This window comes from Oncorhynchus clarkii, chromosome 7 (genome assembly GCF_045791955.1).
Source record: "Oncorhynchus clarkii lewisi isolate Uvic-CL-2024 chromosome 7, UVic_Ocla_1.0, whole genome shotgun sequence".
Taxonomy (NCBI): Eukaryota; Metazoa; Chordata; class Actinopteri; order Salmoniformes; family Salmonidae; genus Oncorhynchus; species Oncorhynchus clarkii.
In genome coordinates, this window is record NC_092153.1 from 44066974 (window position 1) to 44088284 (window position 21311).

Below are 21311 nucleotides of genomic sequence, written 5' to 3' on the forward strand. Positions count from 1 at the left end.
TCTGCTCAACATCATCTAGATGTGGGGGAGAATCCTGAATCCTGTGGTGATTAGCAGAGTTCGTCTCACTTCGAGTTTCAGAAGTCTCCTTACAATGCAGCTGAAGACTACAGAGGTACAGTCCTTATTCAGTGATTGACTGAATGGAATAGCAGGTGAGAGCAGAAGCCAGGTCTACTCTATCACATTCTCATCAACTTTTACTTAGCTAGCTACCAACCAATTTATCTGGATCAAAGTCTAGATATTCATAACTGCCTTTCAAGGTCTGTGGCATGCAAATTCATTCGTAGCACTGTTCAGAAGTTGATCCTCTCAAGTAGTTTTTTTATTCTCTAATTAGTGATGAGGCCAGGACTTGAGAAGCAGGTTTGGATCCGAATGTATTAATCAGTGTCTACTTTTTTGTAATTATAATTGGGTGATGCAGGGGCCAATGCATGTCAACAGTATAGATCTGATCAACTTATGTATTTAGGCATGTCTGTCTTTCTCCATAGAGCTCTTTGAGAAGTACAAGTTTGAGCTGAGGATAGCAGGGGGTGCAGTGCGGGACCTCGTCTGGGAAACGGCCAGAGGATGTGGACTTGTGACCATGGCAACACCAGAGGATATGAAGAGCATGTTCCAGACTGCAGGGATCAGGAGGATCAACAATAAATGGGAGAAGCATGGGACCATCACTGCCCGAGTAAGCGCATCTCAAGATTACTATGAAGTTTGACCAGCTATACACAAATATTCCCTGCTTTTACAATCCAATTAAAGATACAGGATGTAAGACTGCTGTTGTAAAATAAAGTGATGTTGCCTTTCACTAGCGACCTTTCTTTTTACACTATGATTTTGCTATGATGGGAATAATTACTTTCACACTACAGTCATTGTAGTGCAAATTATGCTGTACAGGAGGTGTGTATGCCTTTAAAACACATTTGTCTTTTCATCTCTAGCTTCACAATGAGAACTTTGAGGCGACCACACTGCAGGTGGATGTTCACTTACAGACTGGCAGAAAGACGTAGAGACCTCGCCATAGAGACCTCTCCATGTTTTTAGGTGTGTTTATAGTATATATATTCACCTCTTCTGGCGTTAATGTCAAACTTGACATTAGAAAATCAAAAAACATCTCTGGTTTGATTTCTGTCCAAACGGGGTTAGATTGGATTCTATATAAGCGTTTCTGAAAGTTTGGTTTGCGGACCTGTTAATGGAGGGTCGCGAAGTTAATGTATAATATTTAATTAATTACTGGAATTGATTTGGCCAAGTGCAACTGCGCTCTCGGTTCAGTGCGCTCTCTGCTTAGCAGCGGTCTCTGCTCAGTTTGACAGCTGCGCGAGTGGGAGAGGTAAGGGGGAAGATGCCTGTGTGCTTTGCAGTTTACCGGATCTTTTTTTCTGCAGTTTTCTTGAAGTTCACTCCGCGACCCACATGCTGCTCTTTCATACAAACTTTGAGAAATAACGAGGAGCACCCGCAATGTGTTTTGTGTGGGGAAGTGCTTAGTAATGAGTCTCTCAAAACGAACCAATTAATAAAATGACACGTCCTGATCAAACATCCAGGCACAACATGACGGTAAACACAGGGAGTTCTTTCAGAACAGGGCAGAATGCTTCAGAAAACAGTGCTTCGACAGTGGAAAGTAAGTCAGCCAACAAGGCATTGTTGTCATTTTATAACAGGTGATGATGATACTGTAAGCAGAAATAAGGGAGTACTCCATCTCCAATAGTAGTAGATGTGAGATCCTCTTTCAAACAATCCCCTGGCCTTGTGACGTTACACAGCTAATAACTAACATTAGCCAAAGCAACCTAGCTAGCTACTGATAGTGCAACCCTAAGAAACAGTACAGCTGAAGATGAAAAATTCAGGCCTACTGTACATTTCGCTGTAGAAATTATTGTTGAAAACAAGTCTAGGTTGGAACCATTGCTGTTAAAATACAGTTCATTTTTATTCTGAACTAAAGTAAACTGATTGAAGCAAGATGCTTTTTGGGGCAAACACACTGATACAGTTCTGGGTTGCTCATCTACAACAGGAAGCGGTCTCCTGCCTGGCTGAGAAAGCAGTAGATGTTCTGATCCAGTTTGGCACCACATACAGTTGAAGTCTGAAGTTTACATACACTTAGGTTGGAGTCGTTAAAACTCGTTTTTCAACCACTCTACATTTTTTTTGTTAACAAACTATAGTTTTGGCAAGTCGGTTAGGACATCTACTTTGTGCATGACACAAGTCATTTTTCCAACAATTGTTTACAGACAGATTATTTCACTTAATTCACTGTATCACATATCCAGTGGGTTAGAAGTTTACATACACTAAGTTGACTGTGCCTTTAAAAAGTTTGGAAAATTCCAGAAAATGATGTCATGGCTTTAGAAGCTTCTGATGGGCTAATTTACATCATTTGAGTCAATAAGAGGTGTACCTGTGGATGTATTTCAAGGCCTACCTTCAAACGCAGTGCCTCTTTGCTTGACATCATGGGAAAATCAAAAGAAATCAGCCAAGACCTCAGAAAAAAATTGGAGACCTCCACATGTCTGGTTCATCCTTAGGAGCAATTTCCAAATGCCTGAAGGTACCACGTTCATCTGTACAAACAACAGTACTCAAGTATAAACACCATGGAACCATGCAGCTGTCATACCGCTCAGGAAGGAGACGCGTTCTGTCTCCTAGAGATGAACGTACTTTGGTGCAAAAAGTGAAAATTATCAGAACAACAGCAAAGGACCTTGTGAAGATTCTGGAGGAAGCAGGTACAAAAGTATCTATATCCACAGTAAAACGAGTCCTATATCGACATAACCTGAAAGGTCGCTCAGCAAGGAAGAAGCCACTGTTTGCAAATGCACATGGGGACAAAGATTGTACTTTTTGGAGAAATGTCCTCTGCTCTGATGACACAAAAATAGAACTGTTTGGCCATAATGACCATCGTTATGTTTGGAGGAAAAAGGGGGAGACTTGCAAGCCGAAGAATACCATCCCAACTGTGAAGCACGGGGGTGGCAAAATCATGTTGTGGGGGGTGCTTTGCTGCAGGAGGGACTGGTGCACTTTACAAAATAGATGGCATCATGAGGCAGGAAAATGATATGGATATATTGAGGCAACATCTCAAGACATCAGTCAGGAAGTTAAAGCTTGGTCTCAAATGGGTCTTCCAAATGGACAATGACACCAAGAATACTTTTGGAGTGGCCATCACAAAGCCATGACCTCAATCCTATAGAACATTTGTGGACAGAACTGAAAAAGTGTGTGCGAGCATGGAAGCCTACAAACCTGACTCAGTTACACCAGCTCTGTCAGGAGGAATGGGCCAACAAAATTCACCCAACTTATTGTGGGAAGCTTGTGGAAGGCTACCCGAAACGTTTGACCAAAGTTTAACAATTTAAAGGCAGTGCTAGCAAGTATTAATTGAGTGTATGTAAACTTCTGACCCACTGGGAATGTGATGAAAGAAATAAAAGCTGAAATATAAAATACTAAATAAAGTGGTGATCCTAACTGACTAAATGATAGGGCATTTTTACTAGGATTAAATGTCAGGAATTGTGAAAAACTAAGTTTAAATGTATTTGGCTAAGGTGTATGTAAACTTCTGACTTCAGCTATACATACTGTATTTTATTCTATACTACACCACTGACTGTTAACCAGCCATCTCCAGCACATCAGAGGCTGCTGCCTATAGACATAGATTAGGAATCACTGGCCACTTTAAGGAAATGAAACACTAGCCACTTTAATAATGTCTCCATATCTTGCATTACTCATATGTATAAACTGTATTCTATACTACACCACTGTATCTTAGTCCAATGCCGCTCTGACATATGTGTATATTCTTAATCCATTCCTTACTTAGACTTACATGTATTTTGGGTATATGTTGTGAAACTGTTAAATATTACTTGTTAGATATTACAGCACTGTCGGAGCTAGAAACACAAGCATTTCGCTACACCCGCAATAACATCTGCTAAACACATGTATGTGACCAATAAATTTGATTTGAATATTACGATATTTCAGTGAATCCAGAGTTGTCTGGGGTGTAAATGGGACAGGTGTTAATGTTGGACTTGGCTATAGCAATTAACAAATTCAACTTTAGTATGTGAGTGTTTCTGTATGGCGTTTTTGTCCTTGTCAATATCTACCGGTCTGCCCCCAGGTTTTATGGTCAGTGTCAGTCAAGGCAGGGGAACATGACCCTGCACCCCTGGAGGCTATCAGGGAGAACGCCCGTGGTCTAGAAGCCATATCAGGGGAGCGCATCTGGATTGAGTTGAAGAAGATGGTGTTAGACACCCATGCTGCTCACTCACTAGAGGTCATGTATGAGCTGGGCCTGGCTCAGTACATAGGTGAAGTAGAAAGCCCTGTTTCCTAGGATATATGGTATGGGGAGATGTCAAATATATCAACAATCCTTACTCAAAATGACCATTTTTATGGAGGAAATGTATTTAAAGTTCCAAAACAGCCTGGCCTTTTTATGTCCTGGTTTTGTGAGGAATCACCCAAAACCATTATAGTAGTGCTGAGTAATTAGTGCCTTTTGAGGTCGTTTCGGTTAGATTATTTATTTTCGATTTCGGTAACTTAAAATAATAAAAATAATATATATATATATATATATATATATATATATATATATATATATATATATATATATATATATATACATTAAATGCATTATGACTTTTTTTATAGAAATTCCAAAGTCAAAAATAGTGAATTTTCAATTACCAAAACATTGAAAATATTCCATGGTCTCTGTCAGGTCCACATTGGGTAGATATCAATATAAAATGGGAAACTACTATGAAATAATACAATATTTCAGTTGTGTATATAACCTAGTCTTTATGTGACATCTTATCTCTGCTCAGGCAGTAGCAGCCAGACAATGTTCTCGTGCTCCACATACTGTACTGTCTTTAGTCATCCAATTTAGCTAGGCCTATGAACTCGTTGCATGCTGCAGAGCTGTTTTACAAACCATTTTACTAGTTCTTCAAAGTAGATAAGGCATACTTTCATAAACTGTGTCTATCCCTTGCTTATATCATTGTGTTGTGTACATTCCTCTCTCATGTGGTCTGTGTGTATCTTACAAGGCAGGCGTAAAATTATATCCATCTTTGTCGAAACAGGTGCAATGGATTATGGTAATTTTCGTTCATTACCACGTTTCTGCGCTGAACTAGGTTGAATATTTGCTTAATGACATCTCCCTTCAGCCCAGCACCCCACAAAGTTGGACTTGATTTCTCGTGAAAGATTTAATTTCTCTAGAGAGTTTACAAAAAAAAATTAAAAAAATAAATGCAATTCAAGTAATTGAACCGACTTCGGTCAATTAGTTGTTTAATAACCAAAACCTCCCTTTTAAATTTTGGTTATTCGCTCAGCATTATTAAATAGCCTAAATGTTCAATCGGAGAAAACACGCGACACAAGCTGCTTTCAACCTAAAGCCATTTGATGTGTCATTCTCAAAACAAAATAGAAAATATCTGGATGAACTTTTTTTTCCTCCCCATACATTGGTGTGGGGAGACCACCTTTCTCCCCATACATTGGTGTGGGGAGACCACCTTTCTCCCCATACATTGGTGTGGGGAGACCACCTTTCTCCCCATACATTGGTGTGGGGAGACCACCTTTCTCCCCATACATTGGTGTGGGGAGACCACCTTTCTCCCCATACATTGGTGTGGGGAGACCACCTTTCTCCCCATACATTGGTCAAAGAAGACCACCTTTCTGAGATATGATTATGGAACAGTTAAACCAATCCCACATTAATCATCAGCCTTTCATTGCTCTAATCTCACCAAGCACCATTGATAATTGGCAAACTATCCAGTTTACAATGAGTCTTACTGACTAAATCCAAACTAAACCCTAAAGTATGCATGTAGGAGTCATGCAACCAATTACGTAAAGCAAACCTCAAAGCACTGTGTTTAGGTCCTCATGGTGACAGATCACTAGAAATGTTCTCAGCTAGAGCATAGTCTTTTTTTTTTTTAGATAGTCCCATAATTATAGTTGTGTAAGAGTTATGCTTTTATTCCCAGGTTTACCTGCAGAGGGCGACGTGGAGGAGATGATGCGGGTCTGGCAGCACGTGAAGGACCATTCTCCCAAGCCCATGACTTCCTGGTCAAACACAGACGAGACCTCCATAAATCGCAGGAAGATCCAGACAGCATGAAGCCCTACACTGACTATATCATAGATGTAAGCACAGCCATTGCATAACAAAATGAGTTGATGTAATGATACTAACTATATTTAGAATTTTATGACTGTCAAGATGGTGTCCTTTTGGAAATGAGTTTGCCATGGAGGGCCTAACCTGACAGCAGCACATGGTCTAGTAGATCATTTTATGTATATTGTTTGCAGAGTTGAGAGGTGGATGCTCAAAGCAAAGTGTGTCAGCTGCTTAAGTACCAGGGTGAGGACAAGTTACTGGCAGAGATGAGCAGATGGTCCACTCCTCGCTTCCCCGCGAGTAGGCACGACTTGAGGAAGATGGGCATCACCTCTGGCAAGGAGATTGGCACTATCCTACAGAACCTACGAGACATGTGGAAAAAAGAGATGAACAAAGCCGAGCTGCTTAGTCATGTCAAAAAGACATGATCCCAGCGTGTGCAGGGCTGGAAGGGGCTGAGTGTGTGTGTGCACGGCCCTTCTGCTGACTGAAATCTGTTGATTGCACTGGTTCACAGAACTGTAAACGTCTGCAACCATCAGGCGTTACCCCCACACACATCTTTGAGTGTTGGATATGAGAATGAGAGAGCAAACCCTACTTTTTTTTTTTTTACAGCGTTGAAATGAACTAATTTATCCCAGTGCAGCACATAGAGTTTGGATATTGTGCTCTCAGCTAAACAGCTGTCTATGACATTTTTTTTTAGTTTGTAATCAACCAGAGCCACTGCAATCTCTCAGCATCTGTGGCAGTATAGATACCGGGACCATTTGTATATTGCCTGTCCTGAAATGCCTTTGAGATTGGGCAATCTGGTGTTTAGTTTTGGATTCAGTCAATAAGAGTAACTGAAAACTGGATAGTTTGCCAATTCTCAAATGGTGCTTGGTGAGATTAGAGCAACGAAAGTCTAATGAGTAATGTGGGATTGGTTTAAATGGCCCATAATCATATCTCAGCAAGGCGGTCTTTGTGGGGCGAAAAAAAACAACGTTAATCCAGGAATTTTCCATTTTGTTTTGAGAATGACTCATCAAATGGCTTGAGGGTGAAAGCAGCTTGTGTATAGTGTGGTTTCTCCGGTGAAATATTTAGGCTATTTAATGAAGGTTTTGGGTGATTCCTCATGAAACCAGGACAAAAAAACACCATGATTTAGGAAGAATTGTTGACATATATTTGACATTTGTATCTAAAAACAAAAATGAGAAATAATGAATCAAAGTTGGCATATTTTTTGCATTTTGGCTTTACCGTTATGGAATTACAAAGTTCCAGCGTGAGATCTCTGATACTGTTAGAGTTATGATAAATTATATACAGAGAAAATGGCATAGTAGGCAATGTAACCAAATTACCAGCAAACGCAACCATTTAGAATCCATTTTAACATTCACTCTGCTTTTAATGCTTACAAACGGGATTATAACTCTAGAAGTAGCAGAGATCCCACTCTGGAACTTTGAATTGCCTGCAGAGTATATTATGGTCTACAATATATACAGTGAGGAGAACAAGTATTTGATACACTGCCGATTTTGCAGGTTTTCCAACTTACAAAGCATGTAGAGGTCTGTAATTTTTTATCATAGGTACACTTCAACTGTGAGAGACGGAATCTATAACAAAAATACAGAAAATCACATTGTATGATTTTTAAGTAATTTATTTGCATTTTATTGCATGACATAAGTATTTGATACATCAGAAAAGCAGAACTTAATATTTGGTACAGAAACCTTTGTTTGCAATTACAGAGATCATACGTTTCCTGTAGTTCTTGACCAGGTTTACACACACTGCAGCAGGGATTTTGGCCCACTCCTCCATACAGACCTTCTCCAGATCCTTCAGGTTTTGGGGCTGTCGCTGGGCAATAAGGACTTTCAGCTCCCTCCAAAGATGATCTATTGGGTTCAGGTCTGGAGACTGGCTAGGCCACTCCGGGACCTTGAGATGCTTCTTACGGAGCCACTCCTTAGTTGCCCTGGCTGTGTGTTTCGGGTCGTTGTCATGCTGGAAGACCCAGCCACGACCCATCTTCAATGCTCTTACTGAGGGAAGGAGGTTGTTGGCCAAGATCTCGCGATATATGGCCCCATCCATCCTCCCCTCAATACGGTGCAGTCGTCCTGTCCCCTGTGCAGAAAAGCATCCCCAAGAATGATGTTTCCACCTCCATGCTTCACGGTTGGGATGGTGTTCTTAGGGTTGTACTCATCCTTCTTCCTCCAAACACGGCGAGTGGAGTTTAGACCAAAAAGCTCTATTTTGGTCTCATCAGACCACATGACCTTCTCCCTTTCCTCCTCTGGATCATCCAGATGGTCATTGGCAAACTTCAGACGGGCCTGGACATGCGCTGGCTTGAGCAGGGGGACCTTGCATGCGCTGCAGGATTTTAATCCATGACGGCGTAGTGTGTTACTAATGGTTTTCTTTGAAACTATGGTCCCAGCTCTCTTCAGGTCATTGACCAGGTCCTGCCGTGTAGTTCTGGGCTGATCCCTCACCTTCCTCATGATCATTGATGCCCCACGAGGTGAGATCTTGCATGGAGCCCCAGACTGAGGGTGATTGACCATCATCTTGAACTTCTTCCATTTCCTAATAACAATAGTCTCACCAAGCTGCTTGCCTATTGTCCTGTAGCCCATCCCAGCCTTGTGCAGGTCTACAATTTTATCTCTGATATCCTTACACAGCTCTCTGGTCTTGGCCATTGTGGAGAGGTTGGAGTCTGTTTGATTGAGTATGTGGACAGGTGTTGAGTATGTGGACAGGTCTTTTATACAGGTAACGAGTTCAAACAGGTGCAGTTAATACAGGTAATGAGTGGAGAACAGGAGGTCTTCTTAAAGAAAAACTAACAGGTCTATGAGAGCCGGAATTCTTACTGGTTGGTAGGTGATCAAATACTTATGTCATGCAATAAAATGCAAATTAATTACTTAAAAATCATACAATGTGATTTTCGGGATTTTTGTTTAGATTCTGTCTCTCACAGTTGAAGTGTACCTATGATAAAAAATTACAGACCTCTACATGCTTTGTAAGTTGGAAAACCTGCAAAATCGGCAGTGTATCAAATACTTGTTCTCCCCACTGCATATAAAAAAATTGTCAAATAAAAAACAAAGGTATATTTTCAATATGCATGTTTATATTTTTCTATATTCATGAATGAATGTGTTAATGAAATCAAAATGCTACTGATATTACAGAGCAAGCGGTGAAGTTTCAGATGACGCAAATGTTTGCTTTGTAGCACCTACATACAGTGCTTAATTTGTCAAATCGGGAGGTCCCGGAACACAGTGAGCTTGAGAAGAGGGGGGTTATCCTGGGGTCTCTGAGGTACCAGAACACAATGAGAAATACATTTTGTCAAACAACGTAGCAGCGTGGCAGACAGAGTAAACAGCCAAGTAGGCTATCCATGGTGGGGAAACAGACAGCACTCTACAAGGTGCTGATTTAATTCAAAGCATTTTAGACGTTACTGCAGTATGCACACATACTTTAGTATATAGTATATATATATATATATAAGTCCACATTTCTTAGTCTGATTTTCTAGACATGAATGTACAGCAACATTTTTAGACGACACTGGGGGAAAAAATGCCATATGCATATACACACATACTCAGCTGTGGGGCTTACAAGACACACATTTCATATAATTGTAAGACCTCAATGTAGCAGTAGAACAAATCACAATATAACTTCAAATAACATAAATCAATGTCGGCTGCAGCAGAACACACACATGAGAATATATAGGCATCCTGCCTATGTGATAATATGAAGCACATATTCAAATTACCTTCACAGTACAGAACAAGTTTGTAAAGAAAAAAATCCTACCTTAGTTTCCAAAACCTCCCACATTGACTCTCACCATGTCAAGTCCATTTAACTCATGAGAGTCAATTTCTTACACAAAGCCATGAGCGGGCCTGTGGCTGTGATGTTTAGCCTCCTAAGGCTGTCTGGAAGACTGGCTGTAGAGTATATTTTTTCATTTGGAGTGTTAACTATAACCTGGGTGTCCTCTTTTACCTTGTCTAAAAGGCTTGCTGCCACCAAATGTGCCTTGGTTCGGGCATGTTTAAAAAAACTTTTTTTCGGAGGGCTTTTTGTTGTTTGTTTACGCCTATGGCATGTGATGTTAAATTACCGTACATTCCACCCACTCTTTTGCTACTTTAATCTCTCCAGTCGTTTCTAGACCTAAACTCCCTACCTTTTTGCATGTTGTACAACCCAACTCTGAATTCTGCTTGACAAGCCAGGGGTTATACCTTTGTTTGTTGTTGAACTGCAAATTGCACCTGCTCAGAGCACTTTGTCGGTGAATGCACTGCCCCCCAGCTTCCCGTCTCCCTCCGAGTCTGACTCGCTAGTAGGCTTACTAGTTAGTGGAGGTGCCAGTGGTGATACACTGCCGGGATCAGTATCGCTGCTAGCTAAAGCATCGCCATCAGGAACAGTTTGCCCCGTACTCCTCTCCTCTGGCACTGACAGTTTTCTGTCTCGTTCCGAGTTTGATTCACCATCTTTCTCTAGGTTTTTGGACTTGAAAATTGTCATCAAAATCGATTGCCTTTTCTTATTCATGTAAAAAATATATATATTTTTTACTTTCCCACGATTAAAATTCAGTAGGGAAATGACTAGCCTAAGTGACGTGATTACATAGGGACCTCTTCACTAGCTGACCACCACTCCCCATAACCTCCTATGTACAAATAAGAGAGAAGGTCTGGAATTAGTGTAACAGTATAGGATGATTACACAGAAGGATCACCACGCTTTTACACAATGGTCTTTCTGGGGGCAGGAGAAATAACAAGGAGGCAACTTGATTTAACACTGATCGCTTTTATTAGAATGTCTATAGTGCGAACAGTTAAACAATTAATAAATCATGCCGCGAGAGGTACCAGATCCGGGCAAATAGGTGCCGGAACAAACAAAGTCAAATCTGATAGGTGCCGGATCCTATCCTCAAATTAAGCACTGCCTACAGATGAAACATTATGGCGTCTTAAATGAGGCCTTGATAAGGCCAGTGTCAACTGGTCATTCAGGGATTTCCGGTTTTGCATGTTATTTCGGCATTAATACATGTCACATTCGTTTGCAAACAAAAAAATATATATCATTGTGTTAATAAAGCCGCATACAAACATGGTCTCTTTTTTTTAATTTAATTTTTTATTTTTTTAGTAAGGTAGCTCCAAAATGCAGGTGTTTCAGCCTAACTCAGTGCTTTCTGTGGTGGTGGAGCAAGCCAGCAGAAAAGACAGTGCGTTGCGCTGTGATTGGCTCAGTGTTTTGTCACTCATGGGAACAGTACCTCTCCGCCAAGTTTAAGGGTAGAGCTATAAAATTCAAGCCCCTTGGGTGCTGCCATAGAGTTACAGTGCCTTGCGAAAGTATTCGGCCCCCTTGAACTTTGCGACCTTTTGCCACATTTCAGGCTTCAAACATAAAGATATAAAACTGTATTTTTTTGTGAAGAATCAACAACAAGTGGGACACAATCATGAAGTGGAACGACATTTATTGGATATTTCAAACTTTTTTAACAAATCAAAAACTGAAAAATTGGGCGTGCAAAATTATTCAGCCCCCTTAAGTTAATACTTTGTAGCGCCACCTTTTGCTGCGATTACAGCTGTAATGGTTTTGCACATCGAGAGACTGAATTTTTTTCCCATTCCTCCTTGCAAAACAGCTCGAGCTCAGTGAGGTTGGATGGAGAGCATTTGTGAACAGCAGTTTTCAGTTCTTTCCACAGATTCTCGATTGGATTCAGGTCTGGACTTTGACTTGGCCATTCTAACACCTGGATATGTTTATTTTTGAACCATTCCATTGTAGATTTTGCTTTATGTTTTGGATCATTGTCTTGTTGGAAGACAAATCTCCATCCCAGTCTCAGGTCTTTTGCAGACTCCATCAGGTTTTCTTCCAGAATGGTCCTGTATTTGGCTCCATCCATCTTCCCATCAATTTTAACCATCTTCCCTGTCCCTGCTGAAGAAAAGCAGGCCCAAACCACGATGCTGCCACCACCATGTTTGACAGTGGGGATGGTGTGTTCAGCTGTGTTGCTTTTACGCCAAACATAACGTTTTGCATTGTTGCCAAAAAGTTCAATTTTGGTTTCATCTGACCAGAGCACCTTCTTCCACATGTTTGGTGTGTCTCCCAGGTGGCTTGTGGCAAACTTTAAACAACACTTTTTATGGATATCTTTAAGAAATGGCTTTCTTCTTGCCACTCTTCCATAAAGGCCAGATTTGTGCAATATACGACTGATTGTTGTCCTATGGACAGAGTCTCCCACCTCAGCTGTAGATCTCTGCAGTTCATCCAGAGTGATCATGGGCCTCTTGGCTGCATCTCTGATCAGTCTTCTCCTTGTATGAGCTGAAAGTTTAGAGGGACGGCCAGGTCTTGGTAGATTTGCAGTGGTCTGATACTCCTTCCATTTCAATATTATCGCTTGCACAGTGCTCCTTGGGATGTTTAAAGCTTGGGAAATCTTTTTGTATCCAAATCCAGCTTTAAACTTCTTCACAACAGTATCTCGGACCTGCCTGGTGTGTTCCTTGTTCTTCATGATGCTCTCTGCGCTTTTAACGGACCTCTGAGACTATAACAGTGCAGGTGCATTTATACGAAGACTTGATTACACACAGGTGGATTGTATTTATCATCATTAGTCATTTAGGTCAACATTGGATCATTCAGAGATCCTCACTGAACTTCTGGAGAGAGTTTGCTGCACTGAAAGTAAAGGGGCTGAATAATTTTGCACGCCCAATTTTTCAGTTTTTGATTTGTTAAAAAAGTTTGAAATATCCAATAAATGTCATTCCACTTCATGATTGTGTCCCACTAGTTGTTGATTCTTCACAAAAAAATACAGTTTTAAATCTTTATGTTTGAAGCCTGAAATGTGGCAAAAGGTCGCAAAGTTCAAGGGGGCCGAATACTTTCGCAAGGCACTGTATATTAGAAGTGGCCATCCAAGAAGGCTCAAGGTCATTGGCCACAGATAAAATGACGTCAAATCACATATCTACAGTAGCTTTGATTGGACATGTCAACATCATACTTTCAAAATCTTAGCTAGCAGTCATCATGAATCAAGTTGACAATCTACTGGCAAATCCTTTTTAATCCTTGTCATACAGTTGAAATTGGAAGTTTACATACACATAGGTGGGAGTCATTAAAACTCGTTTTTCAACCACTCCACACATTTCTTGTTATAGTTTTGGCAAGTCAGTTAGGATATCTACTATGTGCATGACAAGTAATTTTCCAACGATTGTTTACTGATAGATTATTTCACTGTATCACAATTCCAGTGGGTCAGAAGTTAACATACACTAAGTTGACTGTGCCAATACACAGCTTGGAATATTATGTCATGGCATTAGAAGCTTCTGATAGGCTAATTGACATCATTTGAGTCAATAGGAGGTGGATGTATTTCAAGGCCTACCTTCAAACTCAGTGCCTCTTTGCTTGACATCATGGGAAATCAAAAAAAATCAGCCAAGACCTCAGAAAAAAATGGTATACCTACACAAGTCTGGTTCATCCTTGGGAGCAATTTCCAAATGCCTGAAGGTACCATGTTCATCATTGCAAACAATAGTATGCAAGTATAAACACCATGGGACGACGCAGCCGCCATACCGCTCAGGAAGGAGATATGTTCTGTCTCCTAGAGATGAACGTACTTTGGTGCAAAAAGTGCAAATCAATCCCAGAACAACAGCAAAGGACGTTGTGAAGATGCTGGAGGAAACAGGTACAAAAGTATCTATATCCACAGTAAAACGAGTCCTATATCGACATAACCTGAAAGGCCGCTCAGCAAGTAAGAAGCCCCTGCTTCAAAACTGCCATAAAAAAGCCAGACTACGGTTTGGGGACAAAGATTGTACTTTTTGGAGAAATGTCCTCTGGTCTGATGACACAAAAATAGAACTGTTTGGCCATAATGACCATCATTATGTTTGGAGGAAAAGGGGGAGGCTTGCAAGCCAAAGAACACCATCCCAACCGTGAAGCACGGGGGTAGCAGTGTCATGTTGTGGTGGTGCTTTGCTGCAGGAGGGACTGATGCACTTCACAAAATAGATGGCTTCATGAGGAAGCAAAATTATGTGGATATATTGAAGCAACATCTCAAGATATCAGTCAAGCAGTTAAAGCTTGGTCGCAAATAGGTCTTCCAAATGGACGATGACCCCAAGCATACTTCCAAAGATGTGGCAAAATGGCTTAAGGACAACAAAGTCAAGGTATTGGAGTGGCCATCACAAAGCCCTGACCACAATCTCGTAGAAGGTTTGTGGGCAGAACTGAACAAGCGTGTGAGAACATGGAGGTCTAGAAACCTGACTCAGTTACACCAGCTCTGTCAGGAGGAATGGGAAGGCTACCTGAAATGTTTGACCCAAGTCAAACAATTTAAAGGCAATGCTACCAAATAGTAATTGAGTGCATGTAAACTTCTGACCCACTAGGAATGTGATGAAAGAAATAAAATCTGAAATAAATTATTCTCTCTACTATTATTATGACATTTCACATTCTTAAAATAAAGTGGTGATCCTAACTGACCTAAGACTTAGGAATTTTTACTACGATTAAATGTCAGGAATTGTGAAAAACTGAGTTTAAATGTATTTGGCTATGGTATGTAAACTTCCGACTTCAACTGTATGAAGCGAAATAATGAAGAGAAATTATAGATAAAACAAATCTGTGCTCATCGGCCATTGGACATAAACATTACACAACAAGTTAGAAATCACAAATTCAACAATGAGTGGTTTGGAAGGAATCAGTGGCAAACTGCAAGCATTGCAAAGCAATCATTAGCCTGCTATTCAGTTGAGTAGCTGTGGTCCTATGTCTAATATTAAGGGTCTCTTTTCCTAGTTTAAAATTATATACATTCAACATTGACAGCATGGCCAATGAAGCATGATTTGTGCCGCGCTCAAAACAACAACTCGGAACTGTGAAATCAGACTTTAGTGAGTTCAAGACAACTGGGACCTCGGTAAAAATGAGCTACGACTGGAAAAATACATTTTGAACTTTCATCCAACTAGGAATTGTAAATTCGGAACTCGGGCATCTTTCTAGAGCAGGCCTAGGAAATTCCAGTCCTTGGGGGCATGATTGGTGTCATGCTTTTCCCCATCCCTAGCAAACACACCTGATTTAAACTAATTGCATTTTGTAATGAAGATCATGTTTAGTTCATTATTGGAGTTGGGTGTGTTAGCTGGATCTGGGGTAAAAGTGTGACACCAATCAGGTCCCCGAGGACTGGAGTTGCCCAGGCCTGTCTAGCGCTACCACCTAAAGATCACTGATGTCATCATGGTTATGCCCCCCACCCCCCCGAGTTTCCAGTTGTCTTGAAAGCACCATCAATCCAGAGAATACCAGACTTTGATGACAGTTTGATGACAACATTTTCCCACGAAGGACCTTCTCTTCACCACCTTCCTGTTCAAGTGAGCACAGCACAACAAGGTGAGTCCAAAATTGTCTCGTATGTTGCTGCATAAATTATTAATATGCCAGGGAGATATGTATACTGTAACTAAGACAGTAATACCAAGTGTATGTTGTGTAGTAAGCTGTTAGTTGCCCATGTGCCTCACCCTAATCATTTGGTCTATTTTCACCTCTTAATTTCACCGACTGTTCTGACTTGGTGGTGCACATGTAGCCTTTAAACTGTTTTTTTTAGAAATGTAATCATTGAATATTATAAAAGCTTTCATTGTCTGCTTATATGCCCCCTTTTATTTATCCTACTGTTCTGACTTGGTGTACATGGAGAACACCCTAAGAACAGCCCATGTTCTGAATTATGTTGCTGTACATTTCAAAAGTGCTGAACAAATAGTTATATTGACTACGTCCGTCCTACCTTGCTCATTGATGTCTTAATCGAAATTACGGATTGCCTCTTATCCACTTGTCGTCCCCTTATGCAATAGTTTGTACTGTACATCTCAATTGTCAGTAGAAACCACATTTGTTTAAGCAAGTCAGCCATATCAACTATGTTTTTAAAAGTCAGTAAATGAGGCTGAATGAACTGTTTCGCTGCCAGACAAGGCTCCGCTGATAGACAGGTGTAGCAGTGGCTGTGTTGGGACTCTGATGTTGGGACAGCTTTATGTAGGCCCTAACAGTTTGTGGACACTTTTGTCACTGTTATAGTGCAGATCGTTTTTTGTGTGTTTATTTTACCCCACAAAGATTTACATGCTAAAATCGCCACTGGGTAATGCCAAATCAAATGTCATACATATGACAACTTTTTAATTATTTATAAATTATGCTTTTAGCTACAAAAGTCAAATATGTGTGTGTGTGTGTGTGTTTTAAATTTTTTGAAATTTATAACAAAAAAACGATCACATTTACGTAAGTATTCAGACCCTTTACTCAGTACTTTGTTGAAGCACCTTTAGCAGTGATTACAACCTCAAGTCTTCTTGGGTATGATGCTACAAGCTTGGCACACCTGTATTTGGAGAGTTTTTCCCATTTCTTGTCTGCAGATCCTCAATCTCTGTCAGGTTGGATGGGGAGTGTCGATGCACAGCTATTTTCAGGTCTCAGAGTTGTTTGATCTGGTTCATGTCTGGGCTCTGGCTGGGCCACTCAAAGACATTCAGAGACTTGCTCTGAAGCCGCTCATGTGTTGTCTTGGCTGTGTGCTTAGGGTGGTTGTCCTCTTTGAAGGTGAACCTTCACCCCAGTCTGAGGTCCTGAGAGCTTTGGAGCAGGTTTTCATCAAGGATCTCTCTGTACTTTGCTCTGTTCATCTTTCCCTCGATCCTGACTAGTCTCCCAGTCCTTGCTGCTGAAAAACATCCCCACAGAATGATGCTGCCACCACGATGCTTCCCCGTAGGAATGGTGCCAGGTTTCCTCCAGACGTGACGCTTGGCATTCAGGCCAAAGAGTTCAGTCTTGGATTCATCAGACCAGAGAATCTTGTTTCTCATGGTCTGAGAGTCCATTAGGTGCCTTTTGGCAAACTCCAAGCGGGTTGTCATGTGCCTTTTACTGAGGAATGGCTTCCGTATGGCCACTCTACCATAAAGGCCTGATTGGGGGAGTGCTGTAGAGGTGGTTGTTCTTCTGGAAAGTTCTCCCATCTCCGCAGAGGAACTCTGGAGTTCAGTCAGAGTGATCATCGGGTTGTTGGCCACCTCTCTGACCAAGGCCCTTCTCCCCTGATTTCTCAGTTTGGCCGGGCAGACAGCTTAAGGAAGAGTCTTGGTGGTTCCAAACTTCTTCCATTTAAGAATGATGGAGGCCACTGTGTTCTTGGGGACCTTCAATCCTGCAGAAATGTTTTGGTACCCTTCCCCAGATCTGTGCCTCGACACAATCCTGTCTCTACGGACAATTCCTTCGACCTCATGGCTTGGTTTTGGCTCTGACATGCACTGTCAAATGTGGGACCAGTGTGTGCCTTTCCCAATCATGTCCAATCAGTTGAATTTACCACAGGTGAAACATCAAGGATGATCAATGGAAATAGGATGCATCTGAGCTCAATTTCCAGTCTCATAGCGAAGGGTCTGAATACTTATGTAAATAAGGTATTTCTGTTTTTTTATTTTTAAATACATTTGCAAACATTTCTAAAAACCTGTTTTCGCTTTGTCATTATGGGGTATTGTGTGGAGATTGAGGAAAAACATGAATTTAATCCATTTTAGAGTAAAGCTCTAACGTAACAAAATGTGGGGAAACTAAAGGGTTCTGCATACAAATCCCAACATAATGACATTTCTTTGTCCTGGTTTCGCGAGGAATCACTATTTTTTTTATGGAAAAAGCGGGTGTATAAAAAGTTACAAGCTAAAGGATGTTACTTTAGTGACAATAATAAATCCCAAGTTTGACTAGAACAAATATTATTCTTAATTCTTAGTTTACCTCCCTATGCAATTTACTGTGTAGCCTACACAAGTAAATGAGTCATCATAATAATTTTTGAACACTAATGCATGCCTTTTTCTGCATGTTTGCAGTGAATCCTTAGTGCTGGTAGCCTATATTATTTTCAGATGTATTGCATTATATATTTTTTTATGGCTGAGTTGGTAGAGCATGGCGCTTGCAACGCCAGGGTGATTCCCACGGGGGACCAGTACGGAAAAAAAAGGTATGTAAATCTATGCACTTACTTCTGTTAGTCGTTCTGCATAAGAGCGTCTGCTAAATTACTCAAATGTGAATGTATTTATGGCGTCGTTTGGTTATTGTAAAGGTGCAGAAGGGTAGCCCCTCCCTCTTGGGGTGCATCCGTAGATATAAATGCTTTGCCACCGCCACGGCTCCTCTTCATTCGCAGTGGTGGTGCTATCCGTCTCCAAAGTTTTCCCGCGTCTACGTTTTCTACTCTACACTTTCAACAATTGCACATTTACATAAACGTGTATTTCAGTTGTATACATTTAGGCAGATTTTGGTTCATGTTTACTGTACTAGCCAATGTTTTACCTGTGGACGTACGTGCCAAATTGTTTTCGTTTTTATCTGTAAAACTGACATTTTGCTTCAAAGTATGACTTTCTTTAGTCCAAATATTAGTAATAGAAGTTTGGAAACGGAATTGGCCGAGAATTTGTCCAGGGATGAACGCTTGGCTCGAGTTGAAATAGCCCTTTTAAGCATAATATTTTTCAGTGGAGCAATCTTAAATTTTGGACTGCTATTTGTGCTGTGGAAGAGGAGGAAGCAGCTGTCGAGGATGCGCGTCTTTGTTTTTCACCTTTGCCTGGCAGACCTTGTTGTCACATTTTTCCAAGTTTGTCCGCAGCTGATGTGGGATGTAACGGACAGATTCTTCGGTCCTGACGTTTTGTGCCGCCTGGTGAAATACCTGCAGGTCGTTGGCATGTTTGCCTCCACTTACATGATTGTAGTGATGACCATTGATCGCTATCAAGCAATCTGTAATCCAATGGTTACTTTCCAGAGGCGGAGAGCGCGCTGGAACGTGCCTGTGTGCGTTGCTTGGTCTGTATCCCTCATCGGGAGTCTCCCTCAAGTGTTCATCTTCTCCCGAGTTCAAATCGCGCCTGGTGTCTATGACTGCTGGGCTGACTTCATCAAACCGTGGGGGCTAAAAGCTTACGTGACCTGGACCACTCTAGTGATATTTGTCTTGCCCATCTTAACTGTTATCGTGTGCCAGGTGCGTATTTGCCGAGCTGTTCAAATCAACTTTCACATGAAAACTCAACAAGTATCGACATTTCTCGCCAAACCGCTGCCCTCCAGGGCAAGTAGCGTTGCTGGGGTGTCCAAAGCCAGGATCAAGACCGTGAAGATGACTTTGGTCATTGTTCTTGCCTACATTATCTGTTGGACTCCTTTCTTCACTGTCCAGCTGTGGTCCGTCTGGGATGTCCAAGCACCCACTGAGAGTAAGAGCTGTTCAATCTGTATATCTAAGAAATCCCTTCTTTTGTCACACGTTTTAATACCTGCATTACAACTTTACTTGCAATGTATGTTTACTATAGTTTATGTACTTGGCATTTTGGCGCCACCTCCTATATGTATTAAGGAATATAAATACATTAGGATGCTTTAGATAATATTTAGTGTTTTACATCTTTTGATATATATTTCAGCTGCAACTTTCACCATCCTGATGCTCCTGGCGAGTCTGAACAGCTGTGCAAACCCCTGCATCTACCTGCTCTTCAGTGGGAAGCGCCCCAAAATACGTGTGGCTTTAGTGTGTGTTAGCCAGTCGGACATGAATGACTCCATACAAGAGGACGCCACTGTGGTTAGCTCGCGGTACAGTTCCAAGAGCCTTTCTAACTCCAGATGAAACAAGTTGACAGGAGCTCAGTCTGGCTCAGGGGTGGGCAACTCCAGTCCTCGGGGGCCTGATTGGTGTCGCACTTTTTCTCCATCCCTAGCAAACACAGATGATTAATGCTGATAGAGCTTGGTGTATATATATGTAAAGAGCATATATTAAATATTCAGCTCACTAAGCATAGCTGCGGGAAGTAGTGGTGCTGCAGCACCCCCTGAAAAATCAGAAAACCTTTTGAATAATTTTTGAGAATAATAAATTCGCACACACTGGGCCTTTTACGAGTCCTGTATTAGCTGACCAATATAGCCATCTGTAGCATAGCCACATTTTTTTTCGAAAATTGTATTTTTTTCTCCACAAAAGTAGTGCACTGGGCCTTTCATAATCCTGTATTAAAGGCCCAAAATAGCTGTCTGTAGTGCAGGCATTTAAAAAATATATATTATGTTAAACTAATACAGGCCTTCATGAGGCCTGTATTAGGGGACCGATATAAACTCAGCAACAAAAAAAGAAACGTCCTCTCAATGTCAACTGCGGTTATTTTTAGCAAACTTAACATGTGTAAATATTTATATGAACATAACAAGATTCAACAACTGAGACATGTGACTAACATAAATTTAATAATGTGTCCCTGAACAAAGGGGGGTCAAAATCAAAAGTAACAGTCAGTATCTGATGTGGCCACCAGCTGCATTAAGTACTGCGTGCATTTCCTCTTCATGGACTGCACCAGATTTGCCGGTTCTTGCTATAGTAAGATGTTACCCCACTCTTCCACCAAGGCACCTGCAAGTTCCTGGACATTTCAGTGGGGAATGGACCTAAGCTCTCACCTTCCGATCCAACAGGTCCCAGACGTGCTCAATGAGATTGAGATCCGGGCTCTCCTCTGGCCATGGCAGAACACTGACATTCCTATCTTGCAGGAAATCACGCACATAACGAGCAGTATTGTCATGTCAGGATGAGCCTGCAGGAAAGGTACCACATGAGGTAGGAGGATGTTTTCCCTGTAACGCACAGCGTTGAGATTGCCTGCAATGACAACAAGCTCAGTCCGATGATGCTGTGACACACCGCACCAGACGATGATGGACCGTCCACCTCCAA

General features: G+C 41.2%; 1 protein-coding gene and 1 pseudogene across 1 annotated transcript; both read left to right on the forward strand.

The window, feature by feature from the left end:
• The first annotated feature begins 19 nt into the window (after positions 1–19).
• LOC139412596 (CCA tRNA nucleotidyltransferase 1, mitochondrial-like) lies at positions 20–6855 on the forward strand (annotated as a pseudogene).
• Positions 6856–18920: 12065 nt separating this feature from the next.
• LOC139414262 (vasopressin V2 receptor-like) lies at positions 18921–20201 on the forward strand. The gene is made up of 2 exons (XM_071162162.1): positions 18921–19785; positions 19996–20201. Exons 1-2 carry the CDS (start codon positions 18921–18923, stop codon positions 20199–20201), a joined length of 1071 nt encoding a protein of 356 aa, XP_071018263.1.
• Positions 20202–21311: the final 1110 nt, after the last annotated feature.